The sequence below is a fragment of the Echeneis naucrates genome, chromosome 24 (assembly GCF_900963305.1).
Source record: "Echeneis naucrates chromosome 24, fEcheNa1.1, whole genome shotgun sequence".
Taxonomy (NCBI): domain Eukaryota; kingdom Metazoa; phylum Chordata; class Actinopteri; order Carangiformes; family Echeneidae; genus Echeneis; species Echeneis naucrates.
The window spans coordinates 9716843-9742363 of record NC_042534.1 but is presented as its reverse complement, the minus strand read 5'-3'; the positions used below and the strand labels follow the sequence as shown (position 1 = coordinate 9742363).

The 25521-nt window shown below is 40.3% G+C and overlaps 1 protein-coding gene across 4 annotated transcripts; it reads right to left on the bottom strand.

Annotated features, from left to right (window-relative positions):
- Nucleotides 1-12134: 12134 nt before the first annotated feature.
- myb (v-myb avian myeloblastosis viral oncogene homolog) lies at nucleotides 12135-20651 on the bottom strand. Of its 4 annotated transcripts, none has more exons than XM_029496127.1 (16): nucleotides 20506-20651; nucleotides 18359-18476; nucleotides 18062-18133; nucleotides 17712-17804; nucleotides 16766-16986; nucleotides 16075-16300; nucleotides 15896-15955; nucleotides 15665-15777; nucleotides 15001-15244; nucleotides 14673-14828; nucleotides 14256-14374; nucleotides 14055-14169; nucleotides 13869-13964; nucleotides 13491-13589; nucleotides 13199-13282; nucleotides 12135-13085 (listed from the first exon to the last, which is right to left on the bottom strand). In XM_029496127.1, exons 1-16 carry the CDS (start codon nucleotides 20526-20528, stop codon nucleotides 12975-12977), a joined length of 1950 nt encoding a protein of 649 aa, XP_029351987.1. In that variant the 5' UTR covers nucleotides 20529-20651; the 3' UTR covers nucleotides 12135-12974. The 4 variants fall into 4 exon arrangements, with proteins under 4 accessions (XP_029351987.1, XP_029351986.1, XP_029351989.1 ...); XM_029496126.1 differs by having other exon boundaries at nucleotides 14673-14849; nucleotides 15007-15249; nucleotides 15673-15777; XM_029496129.1 differs by lacking the exon at nucleotides 14673-14828 and having other exon boundaries at nucleotides 15007-15244.
- Between the last annotated feature and the right edge of the window lie 4870 nt (nucleotides 20652-25521).

Here is a 25521-nt window from a genome sequence, read left to right as displayed (position 1 = left end):
TCTGAACCTGCTGAAATGTGATGTGAATAATCCATCAGTCTGTGTGCCGCCAGCTGCGCTGTGTGCTGTTTGTTGTGTTTGTTGTTATGCTGCAGAGGTGATCCCTCGTGTCTCTCTCAATAAGCAGCTGTCACTCCCTACCCCTCTGCTGTTGTTGTTGTCTTCATGAGGTACTTTCCCTCCCTCACACTTCCTCCCGCAAGACCCTTTGTTTATGACAAGGTGTGTATGTGTGTGTATGTGAGCGCATGCGTGTGTGTACGTGTGCGTGTATCTGTGTGCTTGTGGTGTGTTTAATTCATTTGGCACATGTATCTGATGTGGCCCCACAGATTCTCAGAATATGATTTGAACCGAATGTACCTTCACTGGTTGTGATATCTGCCTGTACACACACAAGCACGTGCACACCATTTTTTTTTTTTTTCATCCACCTTTACAGTCATCTTCTCCACTAACCCAATCAATCTCTCACAATCAAGGAGCGGTCTTACTGAAGAACCAGTAGCTAGTTTGTCCTTTGTTTTTTTACTGGACCAGATAATGACAAACTGATTGTGTGACGAATGTCGCACGAATGTTTTTGCATAACTTCTGCTCTCTTTTCCTTGCACACGCTCTCATCTTGCTTCCTCTGGTTCCCAGTGCCCCGACATCCACCGTGCATGCACATGGATGTTCTTTTCTACTGGAAGACAGGAAATGTCAGGTACTCTTTATGTGTGGTGTATGTGTGAGCGTGTCTTTGTTTGATGAGGGGTGCGAGAAACTGTGTGATCATAGACAGGGAGCTGATTCAAACAGCAGATTTGCTGCTGGTCTGTTTGGTGAGATGTGAATTCCAGCTTGAAGTAGATATGTGAGAAAGTATTGTGACACTTTGCACTGCATTGTTTCACACTTTTTTGTGTTATATAGCAACGCTGTAAATGTACATGAAAAGCAGGTGTGAGACTGAGCTGCCTTCTCTCATGAGTGCGTACAGGTATGCCGGTACGCTTCTCTTGTGTGATCTTCCAAACACAAATGTGGCCATGTATTTGTAGCCGCTGTGTCAAACACGCATGCGCTACCTGTCCTATAGTCTTCACAGCTTATTTGGATATTAGTGTCATGTGAAGCTGCATTCGGATTCTTGTTCTCCTCTCTAACACTGTCTTCACCAGGGAATATATATCCAACAGCAACTTTGTGCCTACATGCTTGTTTCTGTGTTGACCGGACTTCTCATCCTCACATCGCAGGAATAAGGAATTGGGAAGCCCCTGCTAACGACTTCTTTGATAAAAGAAAGGTAGAGTGCTCCACCCAGCAGATGGTACATGGTGACTGGATAAGTGCTGGAAACAACAGATGTACATTACTAACTCATGTTCTGTGGAATAAAAGAGGCTTTGAGCATTTATTGGCGCAGCAGGAATCCTTGGTTTGAGTGGGATATAGTCAAATATATTATGTAAATCAAACTGCTTTTTCATAGTGTCATGAATCTCTTTATTTATCTCTTTATTTTCACCAGTGTTTAAAACCAGTATAAAATGACACCCTCATGTTTATGCAACAAAAATCGTTTCTGAGCTTCATGTTGACTATAAACACATATTTTTTTCTGTTTATGAAAGCCACAGCTCAACCATTAAAGGCTCTTAAGTGGGACTGCATTCAGCAAAAGCAGTTTGTAAAGAGGAGAGAAAGGAAAATAGTCAACATTTTAAGGAACTCCCACTCAAAATGCGACCCCTGGACTTGATCATAGCAGCAATGAAGTTGAGTAGTTGTGGTACACACAGACACACACACACACACACACACTCTCACACACATGCACAGTTTCTATATCCATCTGTTGTTTCTGCTTTTTTTTCCCCCTCCCTCTCGACTCTACAATCCCACAACTTCTTATCTCTCTGCACGGCTGTGTTCCTACCACCCAGAATCCTGCCTCCCCATCCCCAGACACACACACACACACACACACACACACACACCTAAAACCTCTCTCACTCTGCTGATGAGCCAAGGCGCCTCTGCTTGGTCACATTAACCCAATGTTGCATCCAGATAACTACACACTGTGAAGTCTGTGGTTTTCTGTGTGTGTGTGTGCGTGTGTGTGTTGGTGTGAACCAATTTTTAAGCTGTGTATAATAGTTCTATTCAAATTCTAAGATATGGTTAGTTTAAGATGTGAATAAACGGATAGAAATGTTATACAGTTTTTGTGCTTTCTTTCACACATGAACATGTTTACAAGGGAATGCTTTCACCATCCATACACAAACATACATGCACGCACATGAAACTATATCTTGAGGTAAAATAAATGCGTAATGGTTTTGTTTTGTTTTGTTTTAATTTATTTGTTTCCTTTTTTTTTTTGTTTTTTGCATCATTATGACTAAATTCTATATTGTTGTGCATGAAAAACTCAGAAGGTCAGCAGTATCTGGTGAAATATTCCAAGTTAGATAAATAGATAGATAGTTAGATGTCCCACAATGAGTAATCAGTACATACACATGCGTTGGTGCTCTGCCACACAACTCTCCTGATAAAGTTAAAGTTAAGATCACCTTTCCCCTTCTCTGGTATCTGATGGTCTTATCTTAAGGGTGGCAGGTGTCTGGGTTAGGGTTGCTGTCTGCATCGATTGGTATATTTATCACGCACACCCACACACACTCACTCACTCACAGACTTATTTGCTTAGACTTTCCTGCCACTGATAACATCATATCTCTGTAACCACTGGAGACGTATGGATAATCCACTGAGGGAATGATGGCTAAAATGGTCAAACTGATATTTATCTATCGTTGCAGCGTACATCACTGTTGCTTTGTTCAATCATTTAAACTTGACAGTCGCAGCCCAAAACACAGATTCACATTCAGTGTGTGTCTGTTGATCAAGGATATGAAATTCTAAGGTGCTTGTTTTGTTTCTCTGGAAACTCTTCCTCTTTTACAACTTCTGCAGAAAGAAGAGCATCATTAGCTCCGACCATCTGTAACCACTGAACATGCACACTCATGCTTTGTATGCATTCGGGTTGACTTATACTTTGTCAGCATTAACTCCTCTTCCTGTCCATTTCTTTGGAAGACCTGAAAAGAAAGAAACTAAATTACAACTGCATTCATGAAATTAGTCAAGAGATGCCTCTGAGTGTGACTGTGAGTGTTTGTGAGAAGGGCTTTCATTTTCACACTATGAATCAGGATGAAGCCCATTAGACTTGGCCCTTAAAACATGTCTCTTTCTTATGAGATGGAAACATACAGACCTTCCAAATAAGGCAATTGTGCATTTGTGAACTAGACCAAACACACTAACATGTCTACAGAAAAAAGTGATAGTATTATGGTTTAAAAAAAAAAAAAAGAAGTTTTAGTATCCCGAGCAGCATTGAGTATGTTTCCCACTAAAAGTTTCTCAACACCTTAGAGACTTCATCAACTACACTGAGCAGACCTTGGTGACATTGATACTGAAAAACTGTTGCATTCTTCAACTAAGAGTTAACATTCTTGGTACTACCAACAACTCCCACCAGCACTGAGACAGTCCATCTGATGAATTGTCAGTGTTACTTGGGCCCCTGGTTTACTTAGAGTCAATCAAACAATACACCTCTGTGACACTGTTAATACTTAGCAGTGAAAACAATCCCCAACAAATGCACAATTTACTTTTTAGTTTATTTAGTTTATTTATTTTGCACAAGTTACAATCTACAAAGAAATTTGGTTTTGGATAATGACAAAAAATATAAAGTGCATTGAGAGGAAGAAAAGCCCCTCCTCCTCTTAAAATATAAAGTCAGTTGTATCATAGGAACTCTCGATGCAGCCTCAGGTCTTTGTGGTATTCAGGGCCAAAAGGTATTTCTGTTAAAATTTTGATCTGGTGAGTGAGGAGGTTACTGAAATCCTCAGCCCTGCTTGTTATAGCAGTGCTGCCTTCAGTGGCATCAGCAACTGTGATGATGCTACCAGAAGAACTGCCTTTCTCCCCTTACTGATAAAAACCTTGCACCTCATTCAGGGCAGGTGATGCATCTGCACTCAGGGCAATGATAGTGAAGTTTGCAAATGATCTGGCAGTAATCGCTCTCGTCACTCAGACTGGAAAGTGAAAATACTGGCCTGTAAAGATAAAAAAAAAAAAAACCCACCCAAACTCCCCATTTATTTAAAGAAAACAATGGGCATGCTTGTAATGAAGACCCACTGACACCTTTGCTTCTTACAGTGGCTGGAGCGTGCTGGCCTTGGCACCTCAGCGCTTATTTTCTTCTCCAGGTGTGGTGGAGAGCAACCTCACTTCCTGCATCAGCGCACTGTGGTGCATCAACTGCAGACAGACAGACAACACAGAGGATCAATGGCAACAGCGAAGCCACCATCAGTCACATTCACATCAGCAGGTGCAAGAATAAGGCCTTCTGTTTCACAGGGGGACTGTACCACCCCACCAACGGACTGTTTGTCCCCCCCGCCCCACCACCTTCACATAGGAGGCCACGCAACATCAAAGCTGCGACAACGTGACTCAGGAAGAGCTTCTTCACAGACACTAAGAGACCGATACATACTGCAAATACACTGACCTAATAAAGGCCACTGGTGCAAACTGGCTACTTCATATTTTGGGACAATTGCAGTTTTGGCCTTTAGCCTTACAGTTTTATTCCTGAATCTGATGCTGTGCTCACTGTATACTTAGGTATGGCATTTCTTCCACTGTGGAATGACAACAAACCATGCCAAATAATTTGAGGTGACATTTATGACATAATGAGTCAATGACTGTGGTCATTTCAACTTGCGGAGAAGTCTGTTTATCTTTGTATTTATCATACTGGCTCTCCACAGTCACCGTTATTATAAGTATTTCCTTTAGTTTATAATGATTATTGCATATTTCATAACATAAATAAAATACATTTGTGTGTTGTGTGCTCCTTTCCCAGAACACTGGAATATTGTTCTATAAAGCCCCATAATGTGTTCACTGCCAGCTGTACTGTTTTTCTTTTTTGTTTGTTTCCCTCATCACGCTTTCTCCTCCCATATGTCCTCTTCTACAGAGGAAAGGGGAGCACAGTGGAACATTTGCTCCCCTCAGCTGTCTAACTTGGAACAAGGATGATGTCAGAACGTGACAGTCATAGCTCAATTCACCCATTTATTTCATAACAGGTGTCATACATACAAAGAGCATGTGTGTGCACCATGCATTTATGTATGTGTGTGTTGCTTTTTCAGCTTGCCTGCGTTTTTGACTGCAGACCACAAACAAGCCTGAGGTCTGAGTATTGTTATCTCATTGGAGCAATTATGCCCACTCACATATGCACACATGCACGCAACTTTCACTCCATTACGTCCAACCACACCCACCCTCCAAATGAGTTCAAGGACAGTAGGGGGTGTCTCTGAACAGGCGGCTGTGTGAGTGAGTGTGTTTTGGAAGGGTGAAGGGCAGATATATTGACGGCTGGGGGACCCTGGTGACAAGTGCCCTAAATCGGGGAGGTCAGGCGTGATCAGGCCATGTGAATCAACTTGTCAGGGTCACTTAGACACAACAATGAAGCGGGCAAATGAGAGGGGAGGAAACAAGAAAAGGAAAAGGGAGTTTTAGGAGACTAATAAGTATGTGTGTTACTGGATGCTGGATTGAGGAAGAATTGAAATATAAGTAGGGTTAGTGCATGCAGTCATGATGTTGGTGTTATGTGGCAGTGGCAGGAGGGGTGGGGTCATGGGGAGTGTGTGTGTGTGTGTGTGTGTGTGTGGTAGGCTTCACTGAAAGGACCTTCCTTCTGCTCTATTTACCCAGGTGAATAGGGAAGCTGGACCAAGCCTGAGCGGGAAAACATGTCATTTTCTACTGTGTGTGTTTGTGCGTGTGTCTGCATGTGTGAGTTTGTAGAGGTTGTTGGGGGGTGAGGGCTCTTGTGACTGTATGTAAGCACAAGTTCTCAAGACAAAAAGTTAACCACATGACCGTATCCCCCAGCCCCGCCCTCAACCTGAATCCCAATACACAAAAACACTGGCACGCACACTGACACACATAAATGAAACATACAAAAACACACCAGAAATTCCCAGACATGCTTGGGATTCACTGCAGCATAAAACTGATTTTAAATTTCTGTCAGACAAATATCTTTCTTCTCTCCTTTCTCCCTCTCTCCGTCTTTTAGTTTTCATCCATGTAAAGATGAAACACCAAACAGAACCAGAGTGAGATTAAACAAAATGAGGGCTGTGTTGAAGTGTCTGCTGTGTGTTGTGTGTTTGGGGGTGCTGCTGGGAGAAGGCCCTTGCCCCTTGTCAGGAAACAAACCTGACCGCAAACTCAGCACCAGGAGGCTGTGGGGGGATGTCTGCGTGTGTGTGTTTGTGGTTATTTATAAAGACCCCATTTTACTCACTATACTCACTACACCTGCTTCAATTAGTTCAATTTATTTTCAGCCTTGATGAATTTGAAAAAAAGGAAAGCCTCTTGTTTTCTATTCATGCTACAAGAAAAAGTGTTCATAGGCCTCAGTGTCACACTGCCCTATGCAGGGGAGGAAAACATTCAGAGACAGCCCTTTGTGTATTTATTTTTAAAGTTGTCAGAAACTGCTTTCATGGGTTTATATTTAACACACGAGCACAATCTTCTCCAATCTGCAACACAACAGTTTGGTCAATATTATGTTAACGTTTTACTACTTTATCAAAGTAGGACTTAGAAAAATCAAACAGGATGATGTCAGAATGAATGAATGAATAACGTGCGTGTAATAAATTTGCGTGTAATTTGCACACTTGAGATGCATTGTAGAATAAACATCCCAGATATAAATGAGAGCCCATAATAAAGCATCATATTACTTAATTTTCAAATCAGCATCTTAACTAACATTTTATAACAGTATGTATTTATTTATAGATCATCTATAGAATACTTTCTGCTTTTTTTCTTTAGCACACATTCAAATCTGCATTTGGAAGTTTTTGCTAGGTGATTAGTAGAACTATTCTCATAATCAATTAATAAACAAATCAATCTGATTTCGAGGATGTCCCCTTGTGATGGGCATTTTTCATCCTCCCAGCTTTCAGCAACACAATCCATAATATAATTAATAATTCCTGACACCTTTATTTTGAAGCTGCATGCTGCTATATCCTGTGTGGTTCAGAAATCATAAAAGTGGATGCTTTGCATTTGCTTTGATTTCCACAAGATGTATGCACTTTAGAAGACCTGGATTACAACAGACTTACAACAGACAAAAACCTAATAGAAAAGGTTAATGTGGAAATTTGGCATGTGTCATAACCTCAGACGTTGGTTAAGTATGTGTATTTACAAAGAACAAAATAATTTCTCTTGCTCCCTTCTCTGCAGATCTCCTCCCTAACTTTTGTTGTTGTTGTTTATCCCCCTTTGTCAGTTATTTATCAAATGGCCAAACCTTTGCTCGCACACCGTTGACATCACTTTAGCAGTACTGACCCACTTCTTGAAATGTTTACAGTTATTGTTTTAGGCTATCTGCTGCAGGCACATTGGTCTATACATTTTTGCTCCAGAAAAACAACAAAACAACGGCCAATCGAATGGCAGCCAAATCTGTGGAGACAGTAACTGTTAGCGAGCAGTCTAATCACTTCAGCAGCAGCTCCAACAGTCCCCATCTCGCACTGTAGCTCTGTACAGTTCTCTCTCTCTCTCTTTCAATGTGTACACCTCGCTCACCCGCTTATCTCTCCACCCTCAGTCTTTCTTTCTGCATAGCAGGAGCCTATCTGCTCAATCTGTGTGTTTTGGTTGTGTGTGAGTATATACATGTATGTCCATTTAGTGATTGTGAGGCAATGAGTCCACGTGGGTCAAATTGTGTCCCGACCATGTGTTATGATCCTCACGTGTCTATAGAATAACTTGGACGTTTTGGGCAGGGGTCCTGCACCTTTACCTTTATCTGAAAGCAGACAACTGAAACCAGGATAACTGTTAAATTCTTCTTGCTCAGTTATGAACAATACACAGTCGTCTACATATTTACAGTACCAGTCAAACGTTTGGACACACTTTCCTATTGACTTGAATTGGAAGATGTGTCCAAATCTTTGACTGGTATCGTACATTCAACTAAACAGCATTCATCAGTACATATAAAAACAATATAAGCTTCTCTTTGAGGTGTTTGGTGACATAAAGGTTGCAGGTTTGTCTCACATGATTCGTTAGTAACACAATCTATGCCCCCAAATTGTATTTATTAAAATCCTCTAAATGACAACACTAATTGTCATTCATGCTCCTGAACTTTTAGCCCTCTTCCACCAGGTTGCTGATTGCAGAATCATTTCTTAATTCTAAAAGTTTTAATACTCTTAATTTCCTCTTCGTATCGCTACAAGAGAAAATATGAGAACATGCAGCTTCAGGAAGCATTTTCACCAAAGTGTTGTTAGTAATGCAGCCTGTAGGTCACATTAGGCCCATTTTGTCACATGAGTTATTGCTGAGTCAATCAATCATCAGTCCTCAATAGTATTAATAATCTGCTGTAAAGAGTCAAGTATTTTAGTTGTTGGGATAATGCTGACTTGGGGGGGGGGGGGTCCTAAACAACTCATTAATTTCATCTCTACACAAAAACAGCTGTAGAAATAATTGACGATAGCAGAAGTTTTATGGAGTCCACCTGTCTGTTGCTCCGCAAGCAACACACTTATCTGACAAATACTTGACAAGACATTTTGTATTTCCTCTGGCTCAGTATATATCTGCTTCTTCACGTATTTTCTAATTTCCAGATGCCACATCCAAATCTGGACCAGTTCTTGCTTGCATACAGAATACTTTCCTAGCAGTCAGTACAACGTTGTCATCAGCCCAGAAAGATCCAGGTTTGTGATGGGCCAGTCAGTAATCTTCAAGTGTACGTCTGCCCACCTAAAGCTCCAGCTTCATGCTTGATACACAGATACAAATCAATTTCAAATCAAATCATTTTCATCTAACTCTCTGCAAAAAAAAAAAAAAAGAAAAAGAAAAGAAAAGAATAGTTGTTTTTCCCAATGTGTCCTAATATGTTAAATATAAACCATTTTATTTTCTGTGGTAGCTTGAATATTTTTGCTTGTTGGCCAATAGCTTCTATTTTATATCACAGCAGGAAAACAAAAAGAAACCAAACAGCTATGGGTGTTCTAAGAGCTCTCTGTTAGTCTTTCCCTGTCTTCATCACTTGTCTTTTTCTGCCCCCAGCTCCTGTCCTTATGGATGGGTAGGGGTAGTTATCAGGCCCGGACAGCCAAGCCCAGCCCTCCTACCTGACCGCTGCCAGCAGGGAGCGGCCGCTCTTGCCTGAGTATCTCCGACCACAACAGCGCCCAGGGAATGAGGAAATCAGGCTAGAGTAATCTATGAAGGCCCAGGGCACGGCGGCCAGCCTGAGTGCACAGAATGTGTGTGTTTTGTGAGTATGCATGTGTGTGTCAGCAGCCCGCCACTTCTGCAACATCCGGCTATAAATCTATTGTGACATGTCAAACTGAATTTATGAGCCAATCTGCTTGCGACAGACATGTTTGATTTGAAAAGGGAAAGGAGGATGGAATAAAAAATGCAATAGTGAGAGTGACTTCGAGTGTATGACTATTTCGCAAATAACCTGTTAGTATTATCTAAAGACAATCAGAAGAAATCTCTTTTTGCTCTGTTTACGCCTCAAAACTTTTGCAGCTTATGTCACAGTATAAGTGTCCAATAAAGTTTTCATTCAAAAAGTTGTTTACCAGTTACATCCATGTCATATCTGTCTTGACCTCTCTTTCCAAAGTCTTGCCATTGCACCCTGAACCAACACTGTCTCATGAAATTGACCAAATTTTGACGTCCATAGATAATATTTTTATCCCATTTTCCCACTTTCGTGCGTTATGTGTGCGCATTTTCTCCCAGTTGGTGACAACAACTTTCTTGTGAGTTGAAATGAGCAATGCCAATGTTTTGATGATATTGTGCAGTATCATACTCTCCTGATGCTGCGCTGCACTGTTAATGATAACATAATCATATTCCTCGTTTACTGTTCAATTTGTCACTTGATAAAAGCAGCAAACACTGAAGTCTGGAGCGTTTGATGGTCGGCAGCGTCAGTGTCTGTGATGACCAGCCTTTTTCTTCCATTTGGTCTTTTACAATACTTAGCCCTTACAATATTAACCTGTCTACTATAGTTTTTTGTCAATAACCGACCACACAGCCACATATGAGCATGCACACGCACACAGCCAGCTGCGTTTTCATTCAGTGGAAGCAGGTGTTTGTGACTCTCATGGGGCTTGGGGTTTTGGGTCTTTCTTTTGGGTGATGGTGAAATTCCCAATGTGAGAGTCTGCTTCTCTCTCTGGCCCATTTCCACAAGACAACCACACACACACACACACACACACAGAGAAAACCACACACAACAGTTGCTGAGAAGGAATTTGATGCCTGAACTTGTCATCTCTTTGCAGTTTGTTGACATTGTTAATATTACAGTCGCTAAAATAACAGTATGTTATTTTGATATGAATGTGATTATAAACTGTATGTGCTGACACAAACAAATACACACGCACCTCTGAGGAAACCATTTCTGTTTGTCAAGCTTCAGATATTACAGTTCCTGATAGCTGTGTCGCTGTGCCATAATGACTATCATTTCTGTTTGTGTCCCTCTGAGACCACTACTTGAGATGGGAATCTATATTTGAGGGCACTGTGGTGCATCCATGTTGGGGGGGGGCTAGGTTACAGGGGGGGGTGGGGGCAGTAAATATAGCTCCTGGTCTGAGTCTGGGCCCCTTTGCTCTCATCGCCTCACAGGAAAAAAAGTCTCCTCAAGAGACTCAATATGGGGCTCATACATGTGTGCATTTTTTTTTTTTTAGAGAACACTGAGAAGTGAGTACTTGAAACAGTAACTGTGCAAAACTCACTTTCACAACTTACTCAAAGTTGTGTCTGAATTAAATCCCAAACTGTGTGTGCAGGAGCTGAACACAATTTCCTTTACTGGACTATTTGTGGAACATGTGGTCCTTATCCACAGAAAAAAAGGAACGGTTGGGAACATTTGCTTATTACCTTCACTGGCTGATAAAATATACACACTTAGTAATTGGCAGATGGAGGGAAAGTTTTATGATATGCCAAGTACAACACACTCAAACCTTTGTATCTGAAGGCTTGTGTGTGGAGGGGTGGGTATTGGGGTGGAGGGGGGGGGATACTTTGAATACTAAATTCATCAGCAAAATTTGAATACTACAGATAGATTACACTTCTTTCAACACCAGAGAACAAGCAGAATTGCAAACGTGAAGGTTGAGAATTATTAACACTTGTAACCATGACAGTCTTTTTGTGCATATAGTTGGGAGTAATAAAAATATGTTTACAATTTAAGCATATGGAAATATTTGTCTTGAAAGTACCAAAATACCACTTGGCATATTGTTAAAATAATATTCACAAAATGACACTGAATACAAGGCTTTAATAAAAACACACTTTATTTTCTAAGCAGTATAGAAAAGTATAAAAAACTTGGCATGTATAAATGATTTTTATAAAAGCATTTAAAAGCTACTTTATAAACAAGGTTTGAAACATCAGGATTGACGTAGAAGATTATTGGCTAAGTGAGACAAAATGAAAACAGAATGCTGAGAGACGATGTATCATACAACAATAAAAAAAAACTATTCAAAGAAATGTTGAGAAATAGTAACCATACAAGTGTTTCACCGGGGCTTATGTTAGCAAATATCAGTGTTTAGTACTCTTTTTTTAAATGGAGAATGTAAAATTGAAGTGCAGGGTGATCTCACTCTTACTGGGTGAGGGCTCATGGTTTCAAACATACATGTTCATTCAAGATTTTCAAACATAAAATTATATTGAATAATATAGTTTTGCTAGGCATTTATATATATATATATATATATATATATATACTAAAATTTTCAGAAATGTCATTATTTGTTCATTTAATGTTTTCACATACATGACACATTGAAGGGCCAGATATGATTTGAAAGACGAAAGGATTGTATTTCTTCTTTCTTTTTTTTCCCTCTCTCTCTCTCTCTTTTTTTTTTTTTTTTTTTTTTTTTAATTCAGGTAAATTTTCCATGAATAAAAAGGTGCCATGTGGTAGTCAGGTAATACTCAGGTAAGGTAAAAGGGCTAGCCCTATTTGCTTTGACAGCAAGATAAATCGTAGTTGAATAATGATGTAAAAACAGACACTGTTGTTCTTTTTCAGTAGTTAGTAGTAGTTAAGTGTTCATAAGTGGCATAAACCAAACACTTGAAATTCTCAGTAGACCCAATATATCCTGTTGAACAAAAACAAACCAAAACAGAAAAGAAAAAACTGAAAAAAAAAAAAAAAAAAAAACATTTCAGAGGTCAGTTTTGCTAGGCATTTAGATATATGATAATGCTAAAAGGGCTTAAATACTTAACTTACAACACTGTTCCATTGGCCAATTAAAAAAAAAAAAAAAAAACATTAACAAAGTCATAATAAAAACAAAAGAAATAAATTAATCAACTTGTTCTTTATATTAATATCAAAATCCGTAATTATCAATACAGCCCCACACAAATTATGTAGCCACCATAACCCATTTATAATACAACACTGATAATCAAACAAGACCAGACTTAACAGAACGAATATTTATAAAAACCCAAGACAAATTCTATGGAGAAGATACAAATAACAAGAACATGATTGTCTTTGGTTGGTTGAAATCCAACAAGTGTGAGTGTAAAAACACTGGTGGCATAAAGCCCCTCCCAACTGTTGTACCACAACAAATATGAAACACGCCGCGCTGCGTCCAGTGCAGGGAATGTCATTGTTTCCAGATCGATATATGTGTCTCTGTCTACATGACCAGTGTCCTTGTAGGGTAAGTGTTGATGTACTTGTGACTCTGCTCTGAGGCCAAAACATGCTCCTCCGTTTTTCCACAGGTTGCCTGTTCCCAGGGACTGAACTATAGTTTTTGACAGACAAAAGAGCGACAATAAGCTTTTATGGTTACATGCAATGCCTGAAATTTTAGAAACACATATATCAACATATACACATATACAAAGATATACACACCTGTAGTGGGCAGCCCATGCCTCTGCGAGGAAGGTGGTAAACTTTGTGTCCGTCTTCACTCAATATTGAGCTTGTAAGTAGATCCTGAATAAAGGTGTAAAAAAAAAACCAAACAAAAAAAAAAAAAACGACCCAAGTCAAACTGATGTACACAAACAAAAATTTCATCAGTCCTCAGAAAATAATAGCAGAGGAAAGGAGGCATGTATTGTATATACAGTAATCAAAGCTGGTTTCACATTGCTCAATGTATATGCTGTGATATAGTATTAAAGGTAAAGTGTATACGTACGGGTACTTCCTGTGCAGGGCCATTGGGGGAGAAGAGTTGTGTGTGAAGTTCTTTTTGCTCCCACTGCATGCATGGGCTTCTCTCACATGGGGACTCCACCTAAGACCCAAAGCACGTCACAGTTACGTAACATATGTATAATTAACATGAGTCATGCAAAATTGACTTTGTTCACTACAGTAATTTGCAGTTATTCCTAAAGTAGATCAGCAAAGTGTTGATCTAAAGTGTGGAACTGAGAAAATCAAAATTATTTACCTAGTTCTTATCAAAACTGCAAATAAAAAGCGCTTTCTCCACCCATAAAAACTAAAACTTCTAATTTTAGTAATTTGCCTGCATGTTTTTTGCATGCATGTGTGAATAAGTGGAAAGTACCTCTTGTTTTATTTTCTTTAGAGGAGGCTGCTCAATGGCACACTCTATTGGCTCCTGCTTGATGGAGCTGACCATTTGCGGCTCCGAAGGGGTATTCTGAAAAAGACAGATTTCCCAGTAAGTCTCAAGCATACTTATTTCAGGAACAATCATGGTCAACAAAACTATTTTGATGGTCTCACTTACCAGTAGTTTGAGGAGCCCGTATTTGCCTTCCTGATGGCAAATACCTGACCTGAAAGGCGTTGGTGTGCGAGGTGTTGACTCCAGTAAGGAACGACAAATAGTTGGCGTTCTAAACCTGAGGGAAGAGAGACACTGTTGTTTGTAAAGGCTCACTAGTAGCAAATCAGTAAGATGCAATCTATTAGAAACAGAGTCACTCACATTTCATCCTCCTTCTGAGGTCTGATAGAGTGGTCAATCAGAGGCTTGGAGTCCACAGGTGAGTTCATTGGTAAATTTTCACTGTCGGAGTGCTCTGGGCTCATTGACTGGTTGAGTAACTGTGAAACAAAAGGAGGAAGCCAATCAATTAAAGAGGTTTACCAAGTTGAGGTTTTAGGCTCTAACAATCAAGCAGAACACACAAGCACACTCAGCTGGAACTACTGAAATGTTGAAGAAAAGAGAACTGGTCCTTCAAAAGATGGAGTGAATGTAGTAAAAACAAACAAACAAACAAACAAAAAAGAGGGATCAAACAACAACAAAACATTAATTCTGAGTGATTTGGTTTTTGATGCCATCAGATAGAGTTTAGTGATTGGATGGATTCTGATCACATGCAGCTGCTTGAACTACCTGGGACGGTGAAAAAGGCAGATTTCTGACTGGTGATTTCTTGGGAGTTGAGCAGATGAAACCAGCCCATGCTCCAGGAGCAGTTCTTGAACCCTGACTGAACAAGACCTTGCCTGTTTTGAGAATGTTCTTATCCGAAAACCCAGTGGAAGTGACCTCACCCACTGAGGAGAGGCTCTGGGAAAAGGGTGGGAAAATAGGGGTCAAGGCCCACTACTAAAAACGATCTAAGTCGCTGATTGCTAAGCTAATTTCATCTCGACGCAGTCCTCACGGACACTTCTCACAAAAACAATGAAAAACAATTAAAATAAGTCGCACTGCAGACACTTACTGAATCAATGACAGAATCCATGAACTCTGGGATAGCATTTGAGAACGTTGGGCTACTGTGATGACTGTTGCTGTTGTTGTTGTTGTGGGCATGTGTGACAGAGGCGCTCTCCTCTGGTAGGCAGCTCTGGTCGAGAGGCAGGGCAGGGGCAGCTGCCTGGTGGTGAGGTAACGACATAGCCACACCCTCTGAGCTGTTAGACAAAGAGCTCTGGGTAGCCCAGCTCGCAAAGGGCAGACTCATCTGGAGAAAAAGAACATAAAGATTAAGGTATTTGAAGTAACTGCCAAGCAATTATTATCTGAGAATATGAGCAAAACTGAGTAAGTGTCAAACAAGCCCAAGAGAGACAATATGTGCCTGATAATGAAGACAGAGGTGTAAAAATAAAACAATGAGAAAAACAGAAGGAGAAAGGGAACTTTAATGTACAGAGCGACCGATGTGTGAAGTGGAGGGTTGCACAAGGGGTCACACACACAATAATGGTTATAAGGTCCTATTTCATCACTTTTGCAGAAACAGACCCCCAGATGTTTCCTCCACACGCACACACATCCAACCAACTAATATCCTTAAAGCCAAGGTCAAATGAACATGCACATAAATCGGGCTGTCACACTTTCAAATTTCAGTGCTCACCCACACATACACACACAAACTCACTGGTAGTGATGGTTGGCCTCTCAGCTCATTTTCAGTTGACATGAGAAGTAGTTCGATCTCTTTCACCCTCTGCTCCTTCTCAGGGTCCTCTTCACTATAGTGTCTCTATAGGAACAAGGCAAATTTTTGTGACAATTCATCTTCTCACCTCACAATCACAATCAGTCCCTTGTCACCTCAATATAATGGTAAATCACACTGTATGTTCTTGATCTTCTCTTACCTGTATAGCAGCAGTTCCATGCTGGGGAGTGTTCACATACAAGGCAATGGGGAAGGGAACCTGTAAGTTCAATCACAAACATGTCCACATGAAATAAAGAAATCTGCCTAAGCTACACAATGAGTGCAATCAAGTTGCTCTGGCCAGCATCCAAAATGTATAGTTTAAAGTCAACTCACTCTGTGTGTGTTAGAGATGTAGGCGTAGTTTGGTGAGAGGGGAGCCAGCTGTGCTTGATTGGGCGAGTGGTTGGAGAAACCCATGAGATGACTTGGGGGCTTGACATAGCCATGGCTGACAGAGTGGGATGAGTTGCTGTTCTTTAATGTGTTCTGAAGGTAGCCCTCCTGTTCCACCTTTCTCCTCATGGTGGAGTTCCAGTGGTTCTTTATAGCATTGTCAGTCCTGTATGTCATAAATGATAGTTTTATCTTAAAGGTTGTGCATTATGAAACACATTTTACACCTTCAACTATGCAAAGAGTGAAGACCTCTGGTGAACCGCTTGTGGTACTTTGTAGCATTATCAGTACAGAAGCACACACAGGCACAGATAGAGAAAGTCTCAGTCAGAAAATTAAAATAAAAAGTACTAAAATAAAATAAATTTAAGATTTAAACTTTTTTTCCATCCCACTCGTTCTGTTATCCTCTCCAGTCCAGGGGAATGCTTTGTGCATTCACACATCCATTTTCTTTCAAATTATTGGTGCTTTTCTCATTTGCTTCTCTTTTCATTCCTCCTTTGTTGTTCTCCCCTCCATCTTATCATCTCAACCACAACATTGCGCAGCCAACCAACAAGATTTCAGTGATTCATTCAACTTCTCCTTTTTTCCATCTTTCTCTTTTCTTCAACCTCATTCTCACCTGCCAGGGAGCAGCTTTGCGATTTCAGCCCAGCGGTTGCCCAGCTTCTCATGTGCCTGGTAGATGATTCGGTCCTCCTCTTCAGTCCATGAGGTCTTCTTCACCTCTGGGTTCAAATGGTTATGCCAGCGCTCACGACACTGCTTGCCAATTCGCCCTTTCAGATGCTTGGCAATCACTGACCAGCGCTTAGCTCCATACTTCTGAACCAGCTCAATCACCTGGGGTGGACATGTTTGTGTGTGGGGGAGAAAAAGAGGAAAGGCAAGAGAGGAGGAGGAAGAGCGTTGAAAGGGAAGAGAAGTGCATGATAGTGGAGTGGGGCATGGGGAAAGAGGAAGGAAAGAGCAATAACAGGGAGGAGAGGGAGAAGTTGAGGGGTACAGAAAAAGAAAAAAATATGGTAAAAAATCTTGTTAGTTATCCATATAAATCTCAAACATGTATACTTCATATCACTTAGCACTTCCCCTCTTCTTTCTTTTCCTCCTTCTTTCCTTCTTTATTTGTCATTTAACTTTGTGGGGGTGATTGAGCACACCTGCTGATGAGCACTGAGGGAGTTTCCAGTGGAACGTTAGCTGCTCTGCTAATCATTACAGTGGCATCTAGGTGGAAATACAACTCCTTTGGACTGGTTCAATAAACACTTCACAGGTTGAAAGAGTCTAAATGTGATTCTTGTTGAGCAATGTTAACTTTTTGGGAAACTAATGTGCAACAGCAGCCAAGCAGTTGCTACAGAATAGTTGCTTAAACCTAACTTCACCCTGACTTCATGCATGAACAAAATGATAAAATAAAATCTTTCATCTCTGTGTAGTTGTTGAGACTTAGTGACATTATAAAGTTAAGAAATATTCAATCAAAACTTCTGCGATAGCACTGAACAAAACATACTCCTTAATGTGTTAAGCTGCACGGAAGTGTGCAGGTATTTGCTTACCCTCTGGTCCTCCTCTTTAGTCCAGGGTCCTTTGATGAGTTCTGGGTTTAAGACTTTCTGCCATCTGTGCTGACACTGTACATCTGTACGATTCTGGAAGGTTACAAAATAAGGGCATTAATTATCATCTCCATACTATGGGAGATTGCATGCAAATAAATCAGCAGATATAACTGAAACAAATCTTTGTTGACAGAAATAAAACAGAAATCTCTTGGGTTTTCATCAATTTGTCATAAAAATTTACTTTTGAATATTGCTTATATTTACTTTCCTGTCACTGTGTGCATATGTATCATTGTGTATACAGTATGTGCATGCATGTGCAAATCCACAGACCTACTACTTACAGTTAATAAACTTGCAATGAGTTTCCAGTCTTCTGATCCATGAACCTCAACAAGTTTCTTCAGCTTCTCATCCTGAAAAAAAGATAACACATACAGTATGCCAGATATTTAATGTGTGTTTTTGTAATTTTAAAATCAGCATATTAGACTGTGGATGTGGTTAAAGCAGACAGTAAAAATGTTCAGGGTTTCCTGGGAAATTATCTCTCCAGAAGATATATCTACTCAATGTGTGACATATTTTGTATTGAAAAGCAGATTTTTTTGCATTGTTTAGTTAGGTGCATGTGTCTCTACCTCTTCTCGCGTCCAGCGTGTTTTGCCAAGGTGGCGTTTCCCTGACTTGGCCAGAGATCCATCATAATCATGTTCATACATCTCAGTCTCCTCCTCATCCTCCTCACTACTGTAAACACTGGAGGGAGAGAGAATGAGAGTATTAAAAAAAGAGGTGGTGGCTGTGAAAAAGAATAGTCTAAGCTAATGGAAAGGTAAATAATAGTACAATAAGTACTTAATAAGTCTGTTTCAAAACTACTCCCTAATCATCTCCTAACAGAGTGCATAAAGAACTCAGCCCACTCTTTAACTCATCAGGTGTCAACACAGACAGAACCAGTCATTCTTGAAGGTTTGGGTACAGGCTTTTAGCCAAGACACCCACAAGGGGAGAGCGAGCCAGAGAGAGAGAGAAAAAGAGAGAGGAAGGGAGGGGGTATGGATGAACAGGTTCCAATGTTTTTAGTTTCCACAGATACTGGGATTGGCACATGTGATCATAATTTCATGACTCTGGCGTGTTCAGACCTGCAGTGCTATTGTACAATAGAACCATGCATATACACAAAGAGATGACCTGTTTTTTAAACTAATGAGAATATTCACCATGGGCAACATGGAAGCTAGGCAGGGTAGTTTGATGTGATACAGTGCAACAGGTGAATAGGAGCCTGTGTACACTGAAATGCGTATATGTGCTGTTGCACAAGAAACTTTTTACTGTACATTATTTTTATAATAAAATGTGTGCCAGTCTGATTAATGCACAATGCCTTCATATATTACACACATTTTAGATTTAAAGTAAAGAAGCTTCATATAATATTTTGGCTAAATGTTCACATTTTTTAACAAGCAAACTACCCTTGTCTATATCAACGTGATAAATCAAGATAAAAGCATTTCGAAATAAGGAATATTTTGTGCATAAACCAACAAAAGATGAAAGAGTGCACCAACTCATTTTAACAATGATGAATCATTTGAAAAATGCACCTTGGAGCAGTTTACAGATGACCACTGCCCTCGTTTCAATCGGAAGGCTGGTTCTGTTTTTAATGTCAACTTTTGACATATTTGTCTTAGGTTATCGGAGTCCGATCATGAGAATAAACCAATAACCCGCACTTGACACGCATGCTTGATATAAGTCGCCAAACCAGATGTTTTTCAGGATAAGTGTCTTTCAGGAAAGTGTGCACGTTGTGGGGTAACTAGTTGAGGGTCAAAACAAGGGGAAAACAAAAGAAAGAAAAATTTTCCAAAATATCAGCTAGCGTCCTACGCTGTTTGAGATGCTGAGGCAACAGTCGGGCTGTATGAAAGTTTCATCAAGGGGGTTTTCAAATGACCTTTACGCCGGCCAGATCGTTGCATGGGCGCCAACGTGCACGTAAAAAAACACACACAAACAAAAAACAAACTAACAAACAACAACAACAAAAAGCAAACAAACAAACAAACAAAAAAAAAACATCCGTCTGTGTGGCTGACTGGATTAATGGTCTCAAGGAAACAAAAGCCTTATTGGCAAATATATATTTTACAAAACCGCAATAAACTGAATTAAGGATCCGAAATCGCTTGTTGCAAAAACACACCAAAGGCAGATTACCACCAACGCCATGGTGTACTGTGTTTATTATAGGCTCCTACTGGAAACCGATGTCCAAGCAATATGTATTGCACAGCGTGGCACGCGCCTGTCCACCCGCCTAATGTTACCAATGCGCGCGTGTGCGATCTGATCGTGTATGTGTGTGTGTGTGTCTGTGAGAGAGAGAGAGGGGGGGGGAGAGACACTAACACAGAGAGAAAGAGGTTCTTTTCACTCCCTCACTGACAGCAGCTCGAGGAGCGCACATGCCAGATGACCACCACCTGTCATGAGCGCGCGAGCGAGACAGCCCACTCCGGCACTGAGCATTAACGGCCCGCAGACTGCGCCGCTCGCAGACACACAACGGGCCAACAAACGCGCTCTAAACACAAAACACACACGTAGGATACAAAATACCAAGTCTGTCAGTAGGATGCACCCTCGCTTCGTTTTCAGTCGTAAGCAGAAGAAACACAAGAAACAAGAAGAAAAAGAGCGCTAGCGTATTAAACACTCATGGAGGAAATAATAGAGTTTTAACATTAAAGAGCTGCTAAAGGCTCACCTGTTTCGGGGCCGTCGGACCATGCTGAAAGTGTGTGGAGCGGCTCACAGGTCTCGCTGAGCACTTACTTTCGCTATCTGCACTGACTTAGTTGTCCCGGCGAGGAGGAAGGTTGACATTCATTTAAACTGCTGCTCACTGCTCCTCCCTCCTCTCTCATCCCGGTAAATTTGGCGCTCCTAAGCGCGTGCCGCCTTCTGCGCATGTCCGACTCACAGTAGGCCCCTTCACGATCATCTGACGTTTTAAGCTTTGAGCGAACACGGGAAGAGTAATAATTTAAGATCAAACAATTTAAACCGTAAAACTAAATGTAGTCATTGTATTACGTAAAATGTGTCAAGTGGGGAAATTCTGCTGTGGAAGGTATTGTTAGATTGAAATATAACTTGGGTATTTGTCTTCAAAGTAAAATAAAACTGTGAAAATGTGGCTGGATGATACGATAAAAATCAAGCGATGGTAAATTCAGAGTTGATTGGATCATCTTAGTTGTTTTCAGTGGTAACGCTGTTGAGTGCGTGTGTATGCAATCGATGTATCTTGTAATTACGTGCCGTCCCTGAATGCACCCAGTTCCTGCCGCTTTGACCTGCCAAGGCGCGTTTTGCCTGTTTGTCCGCGCTGAAGTCTTTTTTTTTTTTTTGTCAACAATTGTCGCGAGTTACTTCTCTTTTAGTGAAAGGAGAAGGAAACCAACACATCTGGACGAAGTAAACAATTGCGGGACGGGTTGTAGGCACTGAAAGGAAAGCGAAGTTAAAATGCTTTCTATGCTGGGCTACCTGTTTTGTCTGCTGGTGTTAAACAGCCTACAGATGTTTCTCTGCGATAAAAACGCGCAACACTTTGTCTTATCGTTCGGCGATAAAATTGGCTTTTGTGCCCGTCGAGACAAAGACTGTTCATTGCAGAAATGTAGTGGCACTTCTACTTTTTCTGTTGATTTATTGCACACAACTCAAAGGGCATCTTCAGTTATATGTGCAATAAATTTGAGTTCCTCAACTTTCATTTTGACTTTCTTGCATGGCTGCTCACTTGTTGATGACGTTTTGAATAATACATACACATATCAGGAACAAGTTGAGCCTGCTTTTCAGCAGCCCTCTTTCACAGATGAATAATATCCTCCTGTTTTGTTGTATTGCATAACTTCTTCTTTATTCTATATTAAGGCATCTGACCATCGTATTTTATGTTTATTTTGTTTGGTTGAGTTCTAGCTTCCCTGCAACTAGACTGCAGTCACTGAACCTTTCATTGGCGGGAGGAGTGGGGTTAATACTTTATTTGTATAAATGTGTCTTCTCATTGTATTAGTTCCTCCATACGGGACCGTATTGTCCTGGTCACTTGTAATTATCATCTCCCCAGACCAGCCTATTGTCCCAGTGCAGTCATCATAATACTGGCCTGATAAAGGGACACAGACAAAACCAGACATAGCAATGGAGTGCATATTTCACTATTTGGAGAGACTGCTCACTGAAGTGAAGCACTTGGAGAGAATAATGGAAACTTTAAGGATGGGGCATGGGTTACATGAAATGCAACTTGAAATATATTTTCATATTTTATATTCAAATTGAGGCTTCACATCCGTAACATGAAAAATGTTGTTTACTTCTAAGTGCATTACATCTGACTACAGGTATCCAATGTAACGTGTAGCATGGTTGCCTGTTTGCCATCACCTGTTTGAGTCAAATCCTATACACACACCTGTGTACACACACATTGTTCTGGTCACCTTTTACTCCATGGGGATGGTAGCCTGCTTCTAATTTTTTCAAATCTAACTAAAATTATCTGGCAGCTATTGGGCAAGATTGCAAAATAAAAGGACTCACTTGGAAAGGTGTGTCAGTAAAAAGATTTTTTCCACAAGAAATCACTAAAACATGAGTTGTAATTAGTATCAACAGCAGGATTGATAGCATATGGTAATAAAAAGACAAATAAATAAATCTATTTCTGAAGGGGTGTTTAGCTATTTTCTACACAAGTCCTACATGTGTCTTTTCCCTCGAGGGTAATTTTAAAAACTACATCTTGTTATCTGAAACCAAATTGAAGGAAGGGAGTCAGGGTATGCAAATATCCTTGTACTAGGTTGAGCAGGAAGCCTGAGACCCATTGACTCTTAGCTGAGGATATTTGCATGGGCGCGATTGGACAGGTTAAGGGTAGGTATTGTGATGACTGCCCCCTTTGCAAAGCTTTGTGTGGACAGGTTGGTTCATTTGAATGATTTTTAATGATGGCCTCTGGGCCTGAGATATCATCCCACCAGGCTTTCAAACCCATTGCTGGTGAGGTAAGTTGTCTGTCTGTATGTCTTTGCCAATATGTTTGTAAAGGACAGCATTTGGAGAACATGTATTGGATGTCTACATTTGTATCATTCTACAGTATCCTGCTTTACAAAAAACAGCAATTATTTTCCTGAATATTTTTAATTCAGATAATAAATTAACAAGTTAACATGGAGATTGACTGTAAAATGCTAAAACTCACTGAACCAATCGCAATTGTCTTTAATTTGGTTTGAAAAACTTTAAAATTAAGAACACGCCATTATGAAGACTCCATATTTGTTTCTTTATTGAATGTAGTTGTTTGGACCACCAGTCAAAGACTGCCAAGAGTTTAAGTTTTGCATTTTCCCCAGGGATGAGTTCCTCTTCCCATGATGCCTATGCCTTTGGCAAATTATGTAAAGCATTACCTAATACCCATTGCCAACTTTTAGGATGGACTTCACCCCTCACCCACTTGTACAAAGGCTTTGTCCTCTAGAATTATGTGTGGATTAATCTGTTTTTGGATGAACATGCTCTTGTTAGCTTTCACTTAGATACCATTACCATCGGATTCCTACCAGGTATTTTGGGTTATCTTGCTGAACTGAAAATTTAAAGAAAATATAATGGATATTAGGCATGAAGTTTATTCATCATTCAGTGATATAATTTATACACAATTTAAACAAAGCAACAATGCACTGATCCACCCATTCTTCGAGCAATCTGTCCATCCATCTGTTGAATTTATCTAATCAGTCCAGCTTTAATTCTCTTAAAAACCTTTCTCGCCTGCAGCTGATTCACTAATCAGACTTACCATGAACTCAGTGGCCACACTGGTCACAAAGATTTGACCAGACAATTCTTAAAAGACATTCAAAGGAAAGCAATGTTCAGCTCCTGCGTAGAAGTGAGAAAAATCACACTTCACCACCCTCGCTATGCACAACACGTATTTATTCATCTCAAAATTTGATTGCACAAAGAAGACAGAGAGACTTAATAAACACTAAGAACAAACTATTGTTATGTACGTTACGTTATATAAGGCAATTGTTGAGACTGAGACTGTCTGTACTTGTCACTTAAGCAATATGTTCCATTTCCATTTCAGATCAGGTGCTGTTTGCTACCTTTGGTTTTAAAATGTCCTAGAAACATTTGTGTGATGGAAAGGAAGAGTTCCCCCTGTGTCACCTGCGTGACCCTGTAAAGTGAGCATGTTTGTGTGTTTTTATTTGTATGCATGTGTTCCATGTGTGCATGCGCAATTGTTTGTTTTGAAATGTAGATATGCTAGTAAGACTTCAAAATGCAGGAAGTGGAATTTTAGAGGGGAAACCTCCACCCACATACAGACACACGCGCACATGCACACATACAACACAGCCTCAAAAAAACTAGAACTTTGAGCACAATACATAATAATCTTGACTAATGTCCCCTTTAGATATGAATGATTGCCCTTCTGTTCTTACCAATCTCTGTCAATCTGCTCTTCATCAGAATGCCATTTGCAATATGAGCCACTCATTCTGAAAAGGTCTTAACAATTACCTAAGCAGACGTGTTTCTTTATGCTCATCTATTTTTAGGCTGTGGAGACACGCCAAACCTCATATTTAATTTCACCATGCAGATGTGCAAGTGTACGTCACCTGCATCACTGATATCAGATTGTCTGACATTTTCATCTTCTTCTCTTTCACTGACACATGGGCTACTATAGATGAAATTAGGACAACACCATGTATTCAAAAACCACACATGCATACACCTGCACACACATTGGTGTGTATAAAGTGCATGTATAGGTAATAACAAATAAGTGCACATACTTGCAAACACAAACACATGCATGTAATTTATTCCCTTTTGTGGTAGGAAGGCTATAGGTTTCTTGATTTACGAGACAGTAGGAAAAAATTATGTCACTCATCTTGAGTGCGTTGAGTGTGGCTTTGTCTCTAACCAAGGGGCATAACCTTTGACAAAAATATTGTTCACACCCTGAGACCACATTTAGGATTGAAAGCTGGTATGCGTTCATTTTATGCATGAGGCTGATGCACCGCTCATGACCTCTGAAACATGAATAATTTTCTCAAATGTATGCAGAGATTAAGAAGGCTCACTCAATACTTAGCCTCTGATATTGTGCAATCTCTTCCATGAGCAACACGTGGCCACTAGTGCAAATTATACATAAAACTAAAGCATGTGTGTAAGCAGGTCCTTTGGACCCCTAACAACCTTCATAAACATCAGCATGAGGCTCAATGTTTTTTTCAAGAACAGAACTGACGGATTCCCCATTCCTTCAGCTCAGATAACTTGCACTTCTTCCTGCTATGCCCAGATGATTAGTGATTAAATCACCCCCCTCCCGAGTCTCCCCTACATGTATCCGTTTGCGTTGATAATGATCAGTCCATATCAGCACCAACCCAACTCACTTTCAGCCAGACAACGTGCTGATGCCGCTGGTTTGGGTCTCAGCCCAAATCGCGTTGGCGTGAAACTGCGGCAGGAAGTTACGTCGCCCCCCTCCACAAAAAAAAAAAAAAAGGAAAATAAAACTTGTCTTAAAGTTTTTTTTTTTTATCCTTTTGACGAGTCGATTATTGAACTTAAAGTGAAATAAAAAAAAACTGCACAATACCAAAAGCTTGAAAAATATCTCTTATTGGATGCATCGACCCAGCAG

What these genes read in the sequence shown, in the direction of transcription:
- myb (XM_029496126.1), bottom strand. Translation starts at nt 20,528, where the DNA reads ATGGTCCGACGGCCCCGAAACAG. An exon ending in GCCCTGCACAGGAAGTACCC is followed by an intron (nt 13,283 to 13,490) that starts GTACGTATACAC and finishes ACCTTTATTCAG; the next exon opens with GATCTACTTACAAGCTCAAT. An exon ending in GCATGGGCTGCCCACTACAG is followed by an intron (nt 13,086 to 13,198) that starts GTGTGTATATCT and finishes CAAAAACTATAG; the next exon opens with TTCAGTCCCTGGGAACAGGC.